The following is a 21,286-nucleotide window of genomic DNA, read 5'->3' as shown; positions in this document are numbered from 1 at the left end:
TCTGGAATATCTATTTTTCAGTCTTCAATTCATCGTTAACTGTAAAAAAAACATATTTATTATCATGTATATTTATATATATTTTTTATAACAGAAAAGATAAAGAGAAAAGCTTTATATTCACCATTTTGCCAGGGCAGAACTAAGGCATTTATTAGACTTTGAATCATAAAATAATCCTGCAGGACACTCAATTATTTCTGCGCCATTTTTTCGACATCTGCATGCTTTGGAACAGTCAAAATTTAACGGTATTGTCGCACCGGGTACACAGTTTTGTACCTGTGACATCAACTCTAAAATATTTTTAAAAATATTTTTTAAATTTTTTCTTCACCATTTTGTCAAGACATAAATAAAATCAAGATTACCTGAAGACAGTTGAGGTTTATATGGCTCAATTTTATTAATATTTCCTTTGTTGCAGTTCACCCTGTATGCATAATCGCATGTTCCCAGCTCCTATAATTATAAAAGTTTAGTTATATTATTAAAATTACGATATTTCTGGCATACATTGCTATATAATGTACCAGCAGGACATTCGTAAGTAGCTACAACTTTTTCAGAGTCACATAGATAATATATTGAGCAATTTTCTTCATCTCTAACAAGTCCATTAAGGATTTTTGTACATTTTGGGTGTTTTTCTAGTAAAAATATAAAAGATTTGAAAAAATTGAATCAAAATTCTGGAAAAATAATACCTTTTTCTTGAATTTGAGTTTGAAAATATGTATCAGCTATTGTATCAGATTCTGAAGCTTCTGAAGTAGAGGTATTGCCACAATCAACCCTGTAGGAGTAGTCACAAACGCCTAAATTCTATATAGAAAGTTTAAATTAATTAAAACAAATCAATATCTGAATTTAGTGATCAGCAAGTTATAAAAAACATAAAAAAAACTATTTTTTTCGCGTAAAAAAACTATTTTTGCGAGTATAAAACTATTTGTTACAATCTAATAGCTGAGAAAACACGCACATTTTTTTACGTAATGGTAACGCACATTTTTTTTTAATAATTTTTTATTAGAAGTACTTTCTGCATTTTCAGTAATTTAATGCAAATAAAACTGTAAAAAAAAATTGTTTCATGAAAAATTTTAATTTATATTGTATCAGCATTTCTTCCTTGCATCCTTTAAAAAAAGTTTTATATATGTTTTTCTGGACATACTGTATATATTACCTGGCTAAAACTGAATCCTTCAGGACATTGGTACTGTGTTGCCACTCTTCCGAAAGCACAAACGTAATATTTGTCACAAAAAGTGTCATTTCGGTAAATACCATGCTCCTCTGGACACAAACTATTTTTAAATTCTTTATTATTATTTTCAGGTCCACAATTGACGTTTTCTGGATAGTCACAGAACCCAGATTTAGAAAAATACAACCCTGTTGGACATTCCTGTTCTATGGCATTACCGTTCCAGCAATTCACAAACTTATTACAAGAGCTTCCTGGATACAACCCTGTTTCTTTCAAACAAAATCTACGTAAATTTGCTAGATTTTGGTTAATTGGATTTGATATTGTTTGAGAGACATTATCTATAGGTTTGTTTTCTTCAACTTGTTGAATAATGTTATTATTTAAGTTTTCAGTAGCATTATTTGAAATTAAATCACATTTAACATTAAAGGGATGGTCACAGTTTAGAGTCACAGGGTTAAAGAGTAAATTTCCTGGACAATCTTGCTCTACAACATTTCCATTCCAACAATTGACGTATTTTTGACAGCTGCTACCTGGAAATAGTCCAGTGTCTTTTAGACAAAATCTACTTAAAGATGACACACCCTGATTAACAATATTTCCACTTTCGACCATCGGTCCCGAATTTCCAGTAACTTCATTAAGAATATTTTGTTGTAAAGGATTATTAATATAGTCATTAGTCCATGTAGGGGTTTCAGGAATGTTACTTGATAACGTTGCTTGGCATTGAACGTTGTATGGGTAGTCGCAATATAGTTTTATAGGGTTAAATAATAGTCCTTCTGGACAGTTTTGTTCAATGACAACTCCATCCCAGCATGAAACGTAACTCTGGCATGAAGTTCCTTGAAACTGACCTCTAGGTTTCAGACATTTTGTGTTTAAATCAAGTTGAGGAAGGTTTTTGTCTGAAACTAACATAAAAAATATATTTTCCAATAAAAAATTTAAATATATTAGAATTATTATAACTAGTGATGAATTTAGAATAACAGATCGTACAAAATAAGAACTGTTATACTATGTTAAAATCCAAATAAAGGTTTTTCTGTTGAACTTCTTGAATCTAAATATCGGTTTATCGACCTCAGGGTTAAACCCACGTGTTGTGTAGGCACAAAATGATCAAATTTGTCCAAAGTCTTTTACTTAAACATAACTTTTAAACATTTATAGCCTTACAACAGTTATATTGCCAAAAATATTGCTGAAGCTCCTTAGATTAAATCTTTATGTTGGAGTAAACAGATTAAATGGATGTATAATATGTTTCTTTGTTCTTGGAGATTTGTTAGGTAATACTTTAAAATAGTATCAGAGTTATAGACAGTATAAAGGAACAAGAATTATTGAGATTGACATGTTTATTATCTTCAAATTGCAACTAATATATCATACTACCTACTTTGGGAGTTTTAATGCCATAATTCTCTTAATTCTAATAATACTCTAGCTCAGACGTATAGACCCTCTAATAATATATGTTTTTTTCTAGAAATACTAAATATTTTAGATTTCAGTAAGCACTATTCTTATTTTAATTTAATGAGAATTAAACTAAATCAAAATATTTTGCAAGACGCAAGACAAGGTCTCAAAAAACACAAGTCTCCCCTAAAACTATTAGTATTCTAGCTCAGACGTATAGACCTTCTAATAATGTATAAAATTTGCTACAAATACTGAAAATTTCAGATTTCTGTGAGCACTACTCGTATTTTTATTTAATGAGAATTAAACTAAATAAAAATATTTTGCAAGGCGCAAGACAAGGTCTCAAAAAACACAAGTCTCTCCTAAAACTATTAGTATTCTAGCTCAGACGTATAGACCTTCTAATAATGTATAAAATTTGCTACAAATACTGAAAATTTCAACTTTCTGTAAGCACTAATTGTATTTTTATTTAATGAGAATTAAACTAAATCAAAATATTTTGCAAAACGCAAAACAAGGTCTCAAAAAACACAAGTCTCCCCTAAAACTATTAGTATTCTAGCTCAGACATATAGCCCTCCTAATAATATATTAAATTTGCTACAAATACTGAAAATTTCAGGTTTCTGTGAGATCTATTCGTATTTTTATTTAATCAGAATTAAACTAAATCAAAATATTTTGCAAGGCGCAAGACAAGGTCTCTAAAAACACCAGTTTCCCCAAAAATTATTAATATTCTAACTCAGACGTATGGACCCTCTAGTAATATATAAAATTTGCTACAAATACTGAAAGTTTCAGCTTTCTGTGAGCACTAATTATATTTTTATATAAAAGAAAATTATAAACTATTTTTTATGTAATTTTAAAATAATAAATAAAAGAAGAACTCAAACTTGTATAAAAACTTTAATATAAATTACTAATCTAAGTATTTATGTGTTAATAATATTAAATTTAATAGCACTATTACTTACTTATTCTTGACTGAACAATATCGCAAAAAATTACCACAAAAAGTGGGTATAAAAATAACGCGCCTTTTTGGTAAAACATATTTCTTAATAACTAAATGCGAAATTTACAAATAACTCTAAGTTTAACCTCATCCCGCTTTTATAGAACAACTTTAGCAAAAGATCCACCCACAGAATTGCGTATTCTCTGCCTAACAGGACTCCTTTTTGTATTTTTTTTATTTTTGTTAATAGTAAACGTACACCATCGCAATCTAACAGTAAAGTTTTTTTTTTTCATTTCTATGTTACTCAGGCATATAAAAAAGTATATTTGTTTTTGTACAATATTTAATTTAAATTTTGGGCAAAAAAACATTTTTAAATAATTTTTATTAATATTAATACCCTGGTGGCAATATTAGAAACTAGAGCTTCGACTATTATTCAACAGATGGCAGCAGCAACAAAAATTTAAAAAATCGTAATTAAAAAATACACACCGAAAAAAACAACTGCATTTTTATTACAAAACACCCTATACATATTAATAAAAATAAATCTTTTAATATATTTTTTATAAACCCTAAAATACTACAGGTTTACTGTTATATTTTGTTGTAATAATATGAATAACATTACAATAAATTGTGTAACAAAGCGGTACAAAAATATTTTCTGGAAATTTATAAAAAAAGTAGAACGGGAACCTACAAAGTACCTTTTCTCTCAAGCAGTACTTTGATTTGAATAACCTTGCTTTACGAATTTCACCGAAGTTTATCGATCTTTTCTTTTTCGATACAGCTCTTTTTGCCAGATTGTGCAGATCATATGAGGTTCTAGGAAGTATTTTTTTAAATCATTTTTACGTGCATACACTCACGGAAAGCGCCCAGCGTAATGTATAGTAAAAAGAGAGCCTACTAAAAATTTAATAAAATCGTTGATATAGGTTTATCTATAATTTGAACTGAATTGACTCGACAAAATGGATACGTAAAAACAGCTACAAAATGCTTATAAAATTTTTCAGTTCAATTATTGTATAGATTAATTTAAATAACAAATAACAGTAAAACAAGTTCTGCTTATTATAGAAATTCTATTATTAGTTAAATTACTTTTATTTTCTATAAACTGTTTATTAACAGGGTTTATATCTTATTTTCTAACATATTACAGCATAATTATTTCAGAATTAATTACCAGAATTTCATAAAACCGTTGTAAGAGAAATCCGACACATTTCTCCCGATTTCACTCCGACCAAGATTTCGACGCGAACATCGGCAACGCCGCTTATTCTCGTTCGCAGTTGTAATTAAGGGGTAGCCATTTTGCTCGAGCTGGGAGTGTGTAGGGTGGAAAAATTGAGTGTTTAGTGCGTTTGCTGTGGCGAAAAGCTGTCAAAATTGCCCGTCTTCGAACCTTATGGCTTGTCTAAACACTCTGAAACAAGAGATTCGGACTTTAGAGCAGATATTCGGCAAAAACCATGAACGATTTCAGATTGTCTCCGCGAGTGTGGACGAGCTGAGCTGCAGGTTTATAGGGAAGAACGGCAAGAAATACCCCATCCACGCGAACATAACGGTAAGTGGCTAGGGTACGTTTGCTGGAAAGGCTCGGGCTTCGCCCCCGCACCTGCTCGTGCTTCTTGGACCTAACAAAGGATTCAGAAACGTCTCGTTTTGACATTTAACATATGTAGGAAACGAGCCAGCAGTGAACAGCTGAGCGAGCTTGTCAAAATCTTGTTTATTATTGATAAAATTCTAGAAAGTAGGGTAAATATTTATGTATTTAACACAAAATAAGGCTTTTGAATAAGTCTTTTAATATCTTCCTTTATTTTATTAAATCCGTAATCAAAATACCAGCCATTTTGTTCTTAGGTAAATTACTGTTTGATTTCACGTTTCTTGTTTGATAAGAGGATTTATTTTTAGAACTAAGACGCCACACGGTCGCTTCAATGCTAAATATTCCTTAATAATTATAGAATAACATTTCTACTAAACAAAAACGCGTGTTTGTAGGAGACTTATCCGTCGGTGCCCCCAGTATGGTTCGCAGACTCAGAAGAAACGAGTATCACCAATGCAGTACAAATTTTAAGTAACACAGAGGGTCTGGACAACCATGTCCTGCACCAAGTAATAATCCTCTTAAAAGAATTGTGTAGACTCCATGCCGTTTCAGAGCCCCCTGACTTGGACCGACTTCGAATATCAGATTTACTCACGTCAGATAGGTGAGTCAATAAGGTTTTTTTTGTTAAGTTTAGTATAAATTTATATAGTTTCTGTTGAAATGAAATTTTGTGAGCATATGTAGGTGTGTATATATATGTACAGGGTGTTTGAGGGGTAGGCAAACTTAATAATATTTTGAAGAGACATGCGTTCTCCATTGAATATCGCAATAATATACTGGGTGTTTCATTTGAAATAAAAGAGAAACTTGCTGTGAAAACTGGCAAATGTTCAATATTAATTTTGTCTCGCCCTGTATAACTTTTCGAGTCAATTTTTAATTTGATATAAAGTACAATAGTTATTTTAACTACATATTAGGCTATACCCCCCAGATTCTCATTTATAGGTACTCTATTCCTTGGAAAGGTGAAGTAGTAAAACGTTTTATGGCCACCCAGTAGGTCGTAAACCAGTGGCGTTCTGTTTCTTTTACCTGATGGGTTTTTATAATACATAATATATAGATTATAGACTACATACCGGGTGCGTCTCAAAAGTGGCTCACCCCTATAACTTTTTTATTTTTTCAGTTAAAAAAACGAGATTTGGTATGTTAGTTTATGACATAAATTAGGATAGATTGACGTCTTCAATGTTGTTGCCACTTCCTGTTTCACCGGAAGTGACTACAACTTTTGATTTTTAACTGGCACTCTCAATATTTTCTTACTTTGTTCGATAGAAAATGACACTCTGAATAGAATGACATGTTATATGTCAACTTTTGACATTTTCGCATATTGTTTATTTGAACTATATCATGCGGTACATAACGAAAATTTAACTTGAAATACCCAATGTGTGATAGCAAATTATTTGAAAAAATGCTTTTTCCAAATATGCTAATGAGCCACCATCGTTCCATTTGAAAAAATTGAGATATGATTAAAAATACGATTTGGGCATCTTTTAACCGGCCAAGACAAGACACTAAAAACATTAAACTACCAAATCTATTTTTCCAAGGCTCCTTGATTAAAAATTGGTGTTTTTAACATAGCCATGGCACTCTAGATTAAATTTTAAAATAGAATTTTTTATTAAGCGAGAATTTCAAAAGTTGACATATGATATGTCATTCTATTCAGAATGTCATTTTCTATTGAATAAAGTAAAAAAATAACGAAGGTACCATTTAAAAATCAAAAGCTGTAGTCATTTCCGGTGAAACAGGAAATGGCCAGAAACAATTGAGTACCTCAATCAATCCTAATCTATCTCATATACTAACATACCAAATCTCGTTTTTTATCTGAAATTATAAAAAAGTTATAGGAGGTGAGCCACTTTTGAGACGCACCCGGTATATAAAATGCTAATGTTTATCTGTGTCGTCTCTACTCCAGTAACGACTTGCTCTAGAAAGTTGCTTTTTTTACTAAAAGATAGCTAATTGGCTCTTCTAAAAACTGTCGTCGCCGGATTTTTTGTTTTTTATTTAATTTAAAAAAAAAAGTTTTTTTTTCCTGATGTCGGGGCGGATGCGCCAGGCTTCAACTAGTATACAGTATTGGCCAAAAGTGGATGAACCAATACCAATAATTGCGAAGAAAATCAGATTTGAGGTGTTAAATATCAAAATTATTTTATGTACCTTTGTATGTTAAAAGTTTAATACATTCTAACCAAAATACTACAAACAAATATAAATTCTTCTGTTAGTCTTATCATTTATAGATAAGAATTGGCAAATATTGCTTTTTTGTCTTGGACAAAAATAGATGAACCAAATATTTTTAAAAATCGTTAGTTTCATTTGTTCTGCTTTTATGAACAATTGCGATTTAAAAACATTTGAGCTCTTGTGATATATCATGCCACGTGGAATTAACTTGTCTGCAGATCTTAAGTTGCGAGTAGTGAATGCTTTTAAGGATGGTTTGAAGCAATCGAAAATCGCTAAGCAATTACGCCTTGGAAAATCAGCGGTACATTATATTTTAAAGAGATATAATGAGAGAGGAGATGTCTCTATAAAAAGAAAACCAGGACGACCTAAAAAAGTTGGTCCCAATATGATAAAAGCCATAAAACGAATTCCTTCACAAGATCCATTTTTGCCGTCAACGAAGATAAAAACAAAACTTGAAGAAATGGGCTATCCACCAGTGAGTACTAGGACGATCCGACGTAAATTAGTTGACCAGAAGTTGTTTTCCCGAAGACCCGCCAAGAAACCACTGCTATCGAAAAAAAAATTTGAAGGCCCGATTAGCATTTGCCAAGGAATATCAAAACTGGACTGTGGCACAATGGAAAAAAGTTTGTTTTAGTGATGAATCAAAGTTTAATTTGGTGTCATCAGATGGAATTCAACATGTAAGAAGACCTCCCAACACACGATTGCTACCAAAGTACACGCGACCCACTGTAAAACATGGTGGGGGCTCAATCATGGTATGGGGGTGTTTTTCTGGGTATGGGATGGGGCCTCTCCATAAAATTGAGGGCATAATGGATCGGTTTGGCTACAAAGACATTTTACAAAACCTTTTAGTGCCTTATTTGGAGGAAAAAATGCCAGTTGTACACTACTTCCAACATGATAACGACCCTAAACATGCCTCACAATCGGTTAAAAGGTTTTGGAAGATGAAATGGTGACTGTTCTCAAATGGCCATCGCAATCCCAGACCTGAATCCAATAGAAAATTTATGGGAAATTTTGGATCAACACATTAGGACCAAATTCTACAAAAATAAGCAAGAATTATTTGCAGCTTTGGAAGAGTCTTGGAAAAATATCGATTTTTCTATAATTGAAAATCTTCTGGGATCCATGCCTAAGTGAAAGTAATTAAGAATAAGGGTTATTACACTAAGTACTAGTAAATTATAAGTTAATTTTTCAGTTTTTGTTAACATAAGATTTTTTTTATTGAATATATATTTTGTTCATCTACTTTTGTCCAATAGTTTTTTCAATTTAAATTTTTTGCTACCTTATTAAAGCACATTTTAAAAAAACAATGCTATTTATTTTTATAGCACTGACACTAGACTTCAAGTAAATATAGCTCAAATTTTAATTTTAAACATATTAGGAAAAACCCATTATTTTAACAAAGTTCATCCACTTATGGCCAATACTGTACATATAAAAATCTGACTTAAGTGAGTCTTTTATTTACTATATATAGTAAATATGTTTGAGGATTTTTTTTTAAAGTTTTTGATTTGGTTTTTTTTTATTTCGAAATAAGATTTAAATCACAAATAATTTTGAAAATTACTTAAATTTTAAGTTTTAAGGCAACTTTCAAAAATTATTAATAAAAAATACAATATGATCGAAAAAAACGGCGTCAGCGATGGCTATGAAATGAAGATCGCTGTCATTTTATATGTAAAATTATATGGGGAACGTCATAGATCGTCATTTCCAAGCCAACTGCACGACGTTTTTCTTCGATCATACGGTAATTTGACCCTTAAACGTTTTTGTAATATAATTTTTAAATATATCCAAAACTTTTTTATAGGGATAACTATTATAATAAATAACCAACCAATCGATACGCCACTGTTCCGCCATTTTCGAGCTTTTCAAGGCAAAAAATGTTTCAAAATTCTACTATATTTTAATGTGAGCTTGTGCGCTGGTACTACCTGTCCCTTTTTTTCCTAAATTGTACTGTGCGATACCGAGACTCGTACTACTAGGCAAGGGTAATTTGCATAATTTTAGATGATTTATTACTTCTTCCTTTTCCTGAAACTTACCTTTATTTTGTTCCTAGAATCCGAAAAACAAAAAAAATTGTTTTCTAAAATATTTTGATTGAAAGAAAATATGCAAAAGTGGGCAACGCTGTGCCGGTCAGGCTTAATCATGTGACTGACATACTGATTAATCACGATCCTGCTCAAACCACTCAACGTAAAAAGCTCAATTTTGGCATACAGGTTGATTCTAGGGTGTAGAGGTTCGATAAGAAGGGATTTTTCGAAATTCCAGTTCCAAGAGGGTGAAACCACCCCTCAAATATTACAATATTTTTTATCTAAAAAACGGCCAAGTTTCCGAAAAAAGGCTTAAACACGTATATTTTATTTTGTTTTTTTACATATTTTAAGATTTTTTAAAAGTGTATACAGGATGTTTCGAAAAATCTGGTCATTGATTAATCACGATCCTGCTTAAAGCGCTTGACGTAAAAAGCTGATTTTTGGAAAACAGATTGACTTTAGGGTGTAGAGGTTCGATAAGAAGGGATTTTTCGAAACTCGAATTCTAAGGGGTGAAACTATCCCTCAAATATTAAAATATTTTTTATTTAAAACCCGGTGAGTTTTTCGGAAAAACTCTTAAACACGTATATTTTATTTTGTTGTTTTACATATTTTAAGATTTTTTATAAATTCATACAGGGTGTTTCATAAAATATGACCATTGAGTAATCACGATTCTGCTTAAACTGCTTGACGTTTAAAGCTGATTTTTGGTAAACGGATTGACTGTGGGGTGTAGAGGTTCGATAAGGAGGGGTTTCTCGAATCTCAAATTCCAAGAGGGTGAAAACGCCCCTCAAATATTACAATATTTGTTGTTTAAAAAACGGTTAGTATTTCGGGAAAACGCTTGGACAAGCATAATTTATTTGTTTTTTTTACATACTTTGAAATTTTTTAAAAAATCATACAGGGTGTTCCGAAAAGTTGGGTAATTTCTTAACCGCGATTCTGCTTAAACTGCTTGACGTAAAAAGCTTATTTTTGGCAAACGGATTTTTCGAAAGTCAAATTCGAACGAGATGAAACTACCCCTCAAATATTACCAAGTTATATAATAATATCGCCATATTGTTTTTTCTCATGCTGACATAAATGTGAGAAAAATTTATCCAGTTTGTATGTTAATGGAAATTCTTGCTTTGCTTTATCATCGCCATTACAAATGATTAATTCGACGCGAACGAAGTCGCTGGTACACGCTAGTTAACTATATATAGGGTGTTCCATTACAAAATACATAACATTTATGTGCAACTTTTTTTGGGGATATTCTGTAGAACTCAATATATTAAAAATAAATGCTTTAATGTTAACCTACATATGCCCACAAAATTTCATTTCAATACAAAGTGTCGTTCTCCTTGGAACATCCGCGTTGTATAAGAGGTATCACCCTGTACTATTGACTTAATTTCTTTTTGTTGTATTTTATTGTTTTAAAGTGATACCTTTATGGACAAGTTATTGTGTTGTTCCTTTGCTAATTAGTCACAAAGGAAACAAAGGCATTGAACTGATTAAAACTTACCTGGAATTTTAAATTGCTTACTAAAGAAGCCACTTGAAATGGTTTCTTTAAATCAATAATATTATGATCTGTTTTTATTGTGTAAATATAAATATGTTTTCAATGATATAAAGAGCAATAGATAATTTTTTTATGTTTTTATAGCTAGTTTAGATATTAATAACAAAGAAGAAAATAATATAAGAATCATAAGACAATATACAGGGTGGTCCGAATTGTATTCACGTCTTATTTTTTACGCTAGGATAAGTAATAGCGGTTTGGAACCCATGGAAGATGAAGGACTGGACAGCGACGCCGACGCCCAGGATTCCGATGGCTTACCAGCTGACGAGGACAGCGATGACGGTGACGACGAAGACCTGGGTATGGACATGGAGGAGGGCCCCACCGGGCGACCTAAGGCCGACGAAATGGGCGTAGAACACCTGGCAACGTTGGAGAGGCTCAGGCAAAATCAGCGACAAGACTACCTAAAGGTACTTGTATAGTTTTTTAACAGTTAAAGAAAAACTATGTTTTTTACACGTAAAAAATTATTTTTACACGTTAAGAATTTCTACACACCCATCCCTGGTTTTCTAAAATATACAGGAGAATTTAAAAGAAAATCCAAGGTTTTCAACGTCTAATTTTTTGCGAAAAAACCCTCATAGATGTATTCCTGCGGTTGAAATATACCACTCCTCACCCTGTATATTTTCTGTTTCGTGTTCAATTTCTAGACAAATTAAAAATAAGCAGTTTTTATTGTTTATGCGTTTTTTACTTTTTTCTTTATATTTCTGAAATTTTTTTTAAAAAAACAACACGTTTATTAAACGTAAAAAACTTTTTTTACGTTATGGTTTTCTACACATCTGGCTATTTTTATTTAGTTTTGGCGTGAAATATTTTTACTTACCCATTGTAAGAATCTTTACTTATCCGAAGACATAATATTTTTAAATTAAAAAAAAGTAAAAAACCCTTTCCTATTATTTAAACGTAAAAAAACTTTTCCCTAAAAAATTGTATTTAAAGGTAAAAAACAGAAGTTCCAAAAAAAACGAAAACAATTTTTTACACGTAAAAAATTACATTTTTTACTTAAGATACATAGATGTAAAAAACATATTTTTTACTTACCCATCCCTGTTAACAGCATTTTTAAGGAATGTTTACTATTCTGCAGACGTATTTTTATATGTCAAAAAAGATACATAGATGTAAAAAAACATATTTTTTACTTACCCATCCCTGTTAACAGCATTTTTAAAGATTGTTTACTATTCTGCAGACGTAGTTTTTTATGTCAAAAACAGTTTTCTACACTACTATTTTGCCTAAAAACAGGTTTTTAAGTAGAAATTCAGTTCTTTATTTACTCATTGCTAAAAAAATGTATTTAAAGGTAAAAAACAGAAGTTCTAAAATAAACGGAAACAATCTTCTGCGCGTAAAAAACTACATTTTTTACTTAAGTTAGATGTAAAAAACATATTTTTTACTTACCCATCCCTGTTAACAGCATTTTAAAAGAATCTTTACTATTCTGTAGACGTAGTTTTTTATGTAAATAAAAACAGTTTTCTACACTACTTTTTTATCTAAAACCAGTTTTTTAGGCGTAAAATCAGTTGTTTATTTACTCATCCCTGTTAACACCATTTTTAAAGAATCTTTACTAATCCATAAATGTAGTTTTTTACGTAAAAGAAAACAAACCGTAAAAGCTTTTTTATTTTTAACTGTATTTAGAGGTAAAAAACAGAGGTTCTAAAATAAACTAAAACAATTTTCTGCGCGTAAAAACTATATCTTTTACTCAAGTTAGTTGTAAAAACATATTTTTACTTACCCATCCCTGTTAACACCATTTTTAAAGAATCTTTGCTAATCTGCAGACGTAGTTTTTTTATGTAAAAAAAGACAAGAAGAAGTTTTCTACGCGTAAAAATCTTCTTTACGTTAAAAAAACTATATTTAAAGGTAAAAAACAGAGGTTTTAAAATTAACGAAAACAATTTTCTCCGCGTGAAAAAAATATTTTTTTTTACTTACCCATCCCTGTTAACAGCATTTTTAAAGAATCTACTAATGTGTAGACGTCGTTTTTTCTAAATTTAAAAAAAAGAGAACAGTTTTCTACATGTAAAAAACTATTTTACCTAAAATACTGCATTTAGAGGTAAAAAAACAAAGTTCTAAACGAAAACAATTTTCTACATGTAAAACACTACATTTTTTACTTAAGTTAGTTGTAAAAAACATATTTTTTACTTACCCATCCCTGTTAACACCATTTTTAAAGGATCTTTTCTAATCTGTAAACGAAGTTTTTAATGTAAAAAGAACAGTTTTCTACACTACTTTTTTACCTAAAAAACAGTTTTTATACATAAAATCAGTTGTTTATTTACTCATCCCTGTTAACACCATTTTTAAAGAATCTTTACTAGTCTCTAAACGTAGTTTTTTACGTAAAAAAAGACAGTTTTCTACACGTAAAAAACTGTAACAGAGGTTTTGATATAAACGAAAACAATTTTCTAACGCGATGTTAACAGGGTTGGGTAAATAAAAAACTATATTTTTTATATACCTAACCCTGTTAACACCATTTTTAAAGAATTTTTACTAATCTGTAGACGTAGTTTTTTCTAAATTTAGAAAAAAGGACAAAACAACCTTATAGAGAACAATTTTCTACATGTAAAAAACTATTTTTACACGTAAAAAAATGTTTTTTGTATATTTTTATATCCTTTTTTGTCGTTATTTTCAGGGCTCGGTATCGGGTTCCGTTCAAGCCACCGACCGACTGATGAAGGAACTGCGCGACATCTACCGTTCCGAATCCTTCAAAAACAAAATGTACCAGATCGAACTAGTGAACGACTCCCTATACGAGTGGAACGTACGACTCATGTCCGTCGACCCGGACAGTCCCCTCTCCCACGACCTCCAAATGCTCAAGGAGAAAGAGGGCAAGGACGCCATCTTGCTGAACATGCTCTTCAAGGACACATACCCTTTTGAGCCACCTTTTGTCAGGGTTGTGTATCCGATTATTTCGGGTGGATATGTGCTGGTAGGAGGAGCTATATGTATGGAATTGCTGACGAAACAGGGTTGGAGCAGCGCGTACACGGTTGAAGCTGTCATAATGCAGATATCGGCGACGCTGGTCAAGGGCAAGGCGAGGATTCAGTTCGGGCCACCTAAAGTATGCTCACAGGGACAGTATAGTTTGGCCAGGGCCCAGCAGAGTTTCAAAAGTCTGGTTCAGATACACGAGAAAAACGGTAAGTGTTGGTTTGGTCTTTTTTAGGTTAGATTTGTTATTATCAGGGTTGGGTAAATTAATTTTCTACGTGTATGTGTAGAAAAATATAGAATATTAAGTAGAAAATTTAAAAATTTGGGAAAACTTGGTAATATTTGAGGGGTAGTTTTATCTCGTTGGAATTTGACTTACGAAACATCCGTTTGCCAAAAATCAGCTTTAAACGTCAAGCAGTTTAAGCAGAATCGTGATTACTCAATGGTCATATTTTATGAAACACCCTGTATAAATTTTTAAAAAATCTTAAAATATGTAAAACAACAAAATAAAATATACGTGTTTAAGAGTTTTTTCGAAAAACTCATCGTTTTTAAATAAAAAATATTCTAATATTTGAGGGGTGGTTTCACGCCCTTAGAATTCGAGTTTCGAAAAATCCCTTCTTATCTAACCTCTACACCCTGAAGTCAATCTGTTTTCCAAAAATCAGCTTTTTACGTCAAGCGCTTTAAGCAGGATTGTGATTAATCAATGACCAGATTTTTCGAAACACCCTATACATTAGTATACATTTTCTAAAAATCTTAAAATATGTAAAAAACAAAATAAAATATATGTGTTTAAGCGTTTTTTCGGAAACTTGACCGTTTTTTAAATAAAAAATATTGAAATATTTGAGGGGTGGTTTCACCTCCTTGGAACTGGAATTTCGAAAAATCCCTTCTTATCGAACCTCTACACCCTAGAATCAACCTGTATACCAAAATTGAGCTTCTTACGTTAAGTGGTTTGAGCAGGATCGTGATTAATCAGTGAGTCAGTCACTTAAAGATCTTAAAATATATTAGTATAGATAAAAATATAAACTCAAAAAAGGCTTACAATATACAAAACTTAATTTTCTACGTTTGGACATGTAAAAAATGTAGAAAATTAATTTTCTACGTGTAGAAAATATAAAACTGTCTACCTACCCAACCCTGGTTATTATTAATCCTTCCTATAGAAAACTACGATCATTTGAGTTTTTTACGCGTAAAAAAACGTGATATTAAGAAGATTTGGCAGTCCTTTTTATTGCCGCCATTCGTTTTCTATTGCTCTGAGTCTTAAGGAGACTTACAATTTTTGGACGCAGTTGTTTTTTAGAAAACCTACCTTGTAAAAGCTATTTTTAGACGTAAAATATGGTTTTTTGCATTAAAGTTTTTTACTTGCCTATCCCTGGCTACACCAAAGAAATTTCTTCAGTAGTAGCGAACATACTATATTATCGAGAAAAAAACGTTGTCATAGTAGTCTTTGAAATTATAATCGATGATCGTTTCTGGTGGGTCGACCTCTGCTTATGTCATATTAGTATTAAAAAATTACAAAATTTGAAGATGTTAGTGTGTAATTTCTTCTAAAATTGTTAATAAAAATCCCTTATAATTAAAAAAACTTTATGACCCTGTAAAGAATTTGTTTATTTAACAGAACGTGCTTGGAAAAGTGTGTTTTTTTATCTTCTAAATTATTATGTATTTTCCATGGGTACAAAATTAATTATATTTGCGTATGCAAGAGATAAAGAAATAAAAAAAACTTAGGAGATAAAATTGTATTTTTTGAATACTGCGATTTTTATATTTTTATTTTCAGTATAAATATAATAGGCGTATTGGAAAGTTTATTATTTTTAAAAAACTATTTGGTGAAATTTCTGATAAAAAAACTAGATAAAAAGAGTTTTAGATGTTTTTTAAAATTATTTATTTTCGACATATCATGGGATAAGTATAAAAATATTATGTTTTAATAAATGCATGATTTTTTTGGATTTTTTTTTTGATGAATTATAAGATATCTATTTTAGAATTAAGAAATAAGTTTCATAGAATAATCGGTTTTCAAAGAATAATATAAAATAATCATAAAAGAGTAATTTACTATAGGATTAAATAACAGTTAAAACTGGAAAATTGTATACAGGGTGTCGTAAACAAGTGCAAGTAATTTTGCACGCCCATGATTTTTTTACAAAAAAAAACTTCTGAAAATTCTACATTCATTTAACATTTTTGGGGAAATATCAAAAAACTTTTTAGTGCCGCTGGTTTATTCTTGGCAGTGTTATGAAAACCTTGCAATGTTGCCACTTCCTACGTTATCTACACAACAAATTTCGAAAATTAACGTTAATTATAGCAGTGCATAGACTTAAAATAAAATATAGACTGAGCATCTCATTCATAAATAGCTGGAACATGCGGTCAGACACTGTCTTGTTATTGTTGTGTTATTGTTTTAGGTTATAACGAGTGCGACACGAGCGATAGATAGGTTGTCTCTGTCGTAACGGTCGTTCCCTGACGACTCTGCCGAGAAACACAACACTGTCTTTCGTTTCTCAAGTACACCTGAACTCTCCGTATCATAGCCGGGTAATTTTTTTATTTTAATGAAGCTATAAGTAAATTAAAAATATATCGTATTTAAACGTTTTTATATTTTATTAAGATTTAGGACAGGTTTTTTACATAAAAGTTTAGAAAAAACGTCTTAGAGTCCGAAAAGGATAAACATAATAAAATACACGTTATAGAAGAAATTTTATAATCGAAATTACGTAATTTTTGAAATTAATAATAAATTATTAATTTTAGTCAAACATTTACAACCCCTAATATTAATCAAAACCGGATCTATTCCACAGATATAATAGAATCGGCGACAGGGAGAGAAAAAAAAATGATTGTTGTAATTTTTTTTCTAGTTAAGTGATGTCTTATTATGTAAATTAGAGAAAACATAAATCTGTTCCATTAAAGCAAGGAAGGTGATAGGAAGTGGATAAAATAAAAACTACATTTATTTAACTCGGTACTGTCTTTATTATACCGGGTGCGGCTCAAAAGTGGCTCATCCCCATAATTTTTTTATATTTTCAAATAAAAAAACAAGATTTAGTATGTTAGTATATGAAATAAATTAGGATTGATTGACGCATTCAATTGTTTTTGGTCACTTCCTGTGTCACCGGAAATGACTATAACTTTTAATTTTTAAACGGCACCCTCGGTATATTTCTACTTTATTCGATAGAAAATGACACTCTGAATAGAATGAAATATCATATGTCAACTTTTGACATTTTCGCATATGGTTTAATTGTAATTGTAACACGCGGTTCATAACGACAATTTGACTCGAAATACCAAGTGTGTGGTATCAATATATTCATAAAAAAATGCTTTTTCCAAATATGCTAATGAGTCACCCTTGTTCCATTTGAAAAAATTGACATATGTATGATTAAAAATACGATTTGTACATCTTTTAACCGGCCTAGACAAGACACGAAACCTATTAGACGATCAAAACTATTTTTCCAAGGCTCCTTGATTAAAACTTAAAAAAACTGGATTGAAATTTAAAATAGGATATGTTTTTAAGCGACAATGTCAAAAGTTGACATATGATATGTCATTCTATTCAGAGTGTCATTTTTTATCGAATAAAGTAGCAATATACCGAGGGTGCCTTTAAAAATCAAAAGATGTAATCATTTCGGTGAAACAGGAAGAGACCAAAAACAATTGAATACGTCAATAAATCCTAATTTATGTCATATACCTACTAACATACAAATCTGTTTTTTTATCTGAAAAAATAAAAAAAGTTATAGGGTTGAGCCACTTTTGAGACGACCCGGTATATTAAAAAATATTGTTTCATAATGTAATATCATATAAAAACATTATTAATTATTAACAGGGTTATAATTATGATTTTGTTACAATGTAAGTAAGTAAATAATGTAATGTAAAAGAAAAAATTCAGATTTTACATTTTACTAAAATATTATCTAAATAAGCGCCTTTTTACAACAACGCCACTGACTGCCAATGGGTAAATTGAGAGTTGCCTACCGGTCAAAAGTCGTTTCAAGACTTAAATGGATTATTTAAGTCAAATTTCTTTACAAATTTGCACTGGCGAACCATATTTTATAGTTTTTGAACAGAAAAAGTCAATAAAATAAACACATAAGGACTACAAGCTAAGAAAATGCGTTAATACAGCCGGGGAGATAGCGGCAACAAAGCTTTACCGCACACGTGCGACACGTACTACAAGGTAATAAATGAATGAATAGGCTCCTCGCCTCTAATCGGTGTTGTCATATTGTAAAGAACTTATCCTTATTAAACAGTATCCGACTTATAATTTAGTAGTATAAGGACTATTTAATACATCTATGGAATATTAAAACCTACTTTATTAAACTGTAGTATTAATATCTCAATATATGTGTATAACAAGAAAAAAAATATTGATAATATTAAAGACGTGACAACATAGGCTGGATGAGGAAGGCTCGGTCGACTGTACCCAGAAGTAAACATGTGTACAAAAAAGGTTGTTTGTCCGCGTTGAGATGTAAATAGTGTAGTCTATATTTTATTTTAAGTCTATGTAGCAGTGACATAACTAATAATTCTAGAAAAACGCACTGTTTTTATTTCTTTAATAACTGAAAAAAATATATGTCGGTTATTTTTAATTCATTTTAAAAATGTTAAATAGAAAACCACCTACAGTTCGTCCCAAATAAACTTTTAGTCACGTGATTAAGCTTGACCGGCGCAGCGTTGCCTACTATTATATATTTTCTTTGAATCAAAATATTTTAGCGAACAAAAATAAATTAATTATAAATATATAAACAGTTATTATTTACATCAACAAAGTCACCTTTTTAACAGCACTTAAGGGACATAAAGGGCTATTACTACCGCTTTCCCGTTCAAAATATTCTAATAAAGTTGCGATGAATTGGCAACAACGATTTTAAAAATCCCGCCCTCGATTACATAACTAAAAGTTTAAATTGATATGAAATATACTTACACTTATTACAGGGACACCCTGTATATGTAAGGTATAGATTAAGGTTAAAAAATCTATGTTATCTAAACTTATATCTTTGAGAACTGTGTTTCTATTAAATATACATAAATTACGTCAGATTTATTGTGTAATATGATTTTTTTCTTGTTATTTTTATTACAGGCTGGTTCACACCTCCCAAAGAAGACGGTTAAGCCAGCGTTTTCCGCCATCTTTATCTCAAAAAAAAACTAATACAAAAAACCACCACCAGAGGACGCCAATCCACCCCTCAGTCTCGTCAATCGTCGTCGTTGTCGTCAGTTTATCGAAAAAAAAAACACAAAAACAGACAAAACAAAAAGTAATTTACATCTAAATTGTTGTATTTAGTGCCTAAAGAACGTTTTATTTATCTCTTCTGTCCCGAACGTAAAATTAACCCCCACGCCCCTGTCCGAAATAAAGTACTACCGCCCTTTACCGTTTAGAACAGTTTTTCTTTGATTTCTATGCGATCCGGGGTGAAAAAATCGTGTTTTTTTAACCCCCTGTATCGTCGGCCAGTGATTCACCGAACAGCTGCTGAAAGGGATGTTGTTTTCGATCGAGCATGTGCAATCGAACGGGTTTTGAGGTTAGAATTTCGTTTGTTAAGCGCGATACGCTTACTGCGCGTGCGTCTAGCTGGGGTAGTATATTCGATGCGGTATTTCTTGTTATACAGGGTTTTATTGAAGTATTTTGGTCAAAAACCAACGGACGATTTTTTAGGAGCGATTTTAGGATGTATTCCGTTGCAAAACCAAGAGAACCAGACCGGTAAACTACGGTAAAGGTTTGGTACGGAACGGTTTGGTAAAATACTGGAATGTCAAATGTTGACGTTTTCTAAATTTATAAAATTTCTCTTTTATGCATTTTTAACGTACCTATTCTCTGCTTTTACGTTTTAATATTTAGGGAGTTTAATATTGAAAAGTACTTTATTAATGAACTGTTAAACTCGTTAGACAGCTCAAGTGAAGATTTGCAGCTCCAATATTAAAATAGATCAATAATAAATAAAAAAATCTAATCAATATTTATATTTTTATAGCTTACAAAACATTCACAATTACTTGTTGTTTTGTGGTATTTACGTCAATAAGATGATAATTTAGCCCTAATTAGATAGAAAATAATATACAGGGTGATCCGAATTGGAAAAGAGACGAAATAAAAATAAAATTTATACATCCTGTATCTCCGAAACGAAGCATTTTAGTACATAAATTTATACAAGCTTTTTTTTACTAATTTTTATTTACAAAATATGTTACCAAAGTTCTTATAAAAATACTTTTATAAAACCCGTAGTATATTATATACCCCACATGACATTATAACCCGCTCTAAAACATACAAATACGATCGAGGAAAAAAAACGGCGTCTGAGTATGCTTTGACATAAAGATCGTTTCTCAAATTTCAAAGGCGACTCGACGCCGTTTTTTTTTTCCTTGGATCATACAGACCGGTAGTAAGTGTATCGTTGTTACGGTTTCCGGAATCTTCGGGAACCATTGTTTTGAACACTTCCATTTGCTCTCAGTGTAATTTGTTATTTAGTTTAGATCTAAACACATTAAAAAAAATGAAGAGAGTGTATATGAATCGTAGTGTATTAAACGTCATTTTTTTATACTTTATTGTATCGTAATAATATATGGTTATGAATAAATAGTAACTGAGATGGCCATGGAATGGTATAAGCTGTTTTGTTTGTACAGGGTGGCTCAAAAAACAAAATTTCTGTATGTATATCCAAATTTCTTGATCACACTGTAAAAAACCGTTAAAACAAGTCAAATATCTTTGATCTTGGAATGTACAGAAGTTTTAGTCAGTCTATTTAAATCAACCGTTTTTAATATATCTATATGTTGAAGAATACAATCATAAAATAAAAATAAGATTTCATGGTCTACTTGAATTTATTCATAACCATTTGAGACT

At 30.9% G+C, this 21,286-nt stretch overlaps 2 protein-coding genes across 2 annotated transcripts; one reads left to right on the top strand and one right to left on the bottom strand.

The window, feature by feature from the left end:
- Window positions 1-3,723, bottom strand: LOC115874394 (probable chitinase 10). The gene is made up of 7 exons (XM_030889548.1): window positions 3,643-3,723; window positions 1,193-2,139; window positions 708-825; window positions 517-650; window positions 372-462; window positions 125-296; window positions 1-39 (listed from the first exon to the last, which is right to left on the bottom strand). The coding sequence occupies exons 1-7, from the start codon at window positions 3,719-3,721 to the stop codon at window positions 36-38; spliced, it is 1,545 nt and encodes a 514-aa protein (XP_030745408.1). The 5' UTR covers window positions 3,722-3,723; the 3' UTR covers window positions 1-35.
- Window positions 3,724-4,906: 1,183 nt separating this feature from the next.
- Window positions 4,907-19,778, top strand: LOC115875029 (ubiquitin-conjugating enzyme E2 Q2). The gene is made up of 5 exons (XM_030890365.1): window positions 4,907-5,217; window positions 5,664-5,878; window positions 11,390-11,624; window positions 13,913-14,432; window positions 19,472-19,778. The coding sequence occupies exons 1-5, from the start codon at window positions 5,056-5,058 to the stop codon at window positions 19,501-19,503; spliced, it is 1,164 nt and encodes a 387-aa protein (XP_030746225.1). The 5' UTR covers window positions 4,907-5,055; the 3' UTR covers window positions 19,504-19,778.
- Window positions 19,779-21,286: the final 1,508 nt, after the last annotated feature.

Source organism: Sitophilus oryzae, unplaced genomic scaffold (genome assembly GCF_002938485.1).
Source record: "Sitophilus oryzae breed Bouriz unplaced genomic scaffold, Soryzae_2.0 scaffold_1018_pilon_pilon, whole genome shotgun sequence".
NCBI classification, from domain to species: Eukaryota; Metazoa; Arthropoda; class Insecta; order Coleoptera; family Curculionidae; genus Sitophilus; species Sitophilus oryzae.
This window is presented reverse-complemented; position numbering and strand designations above follow the sequence as displayed.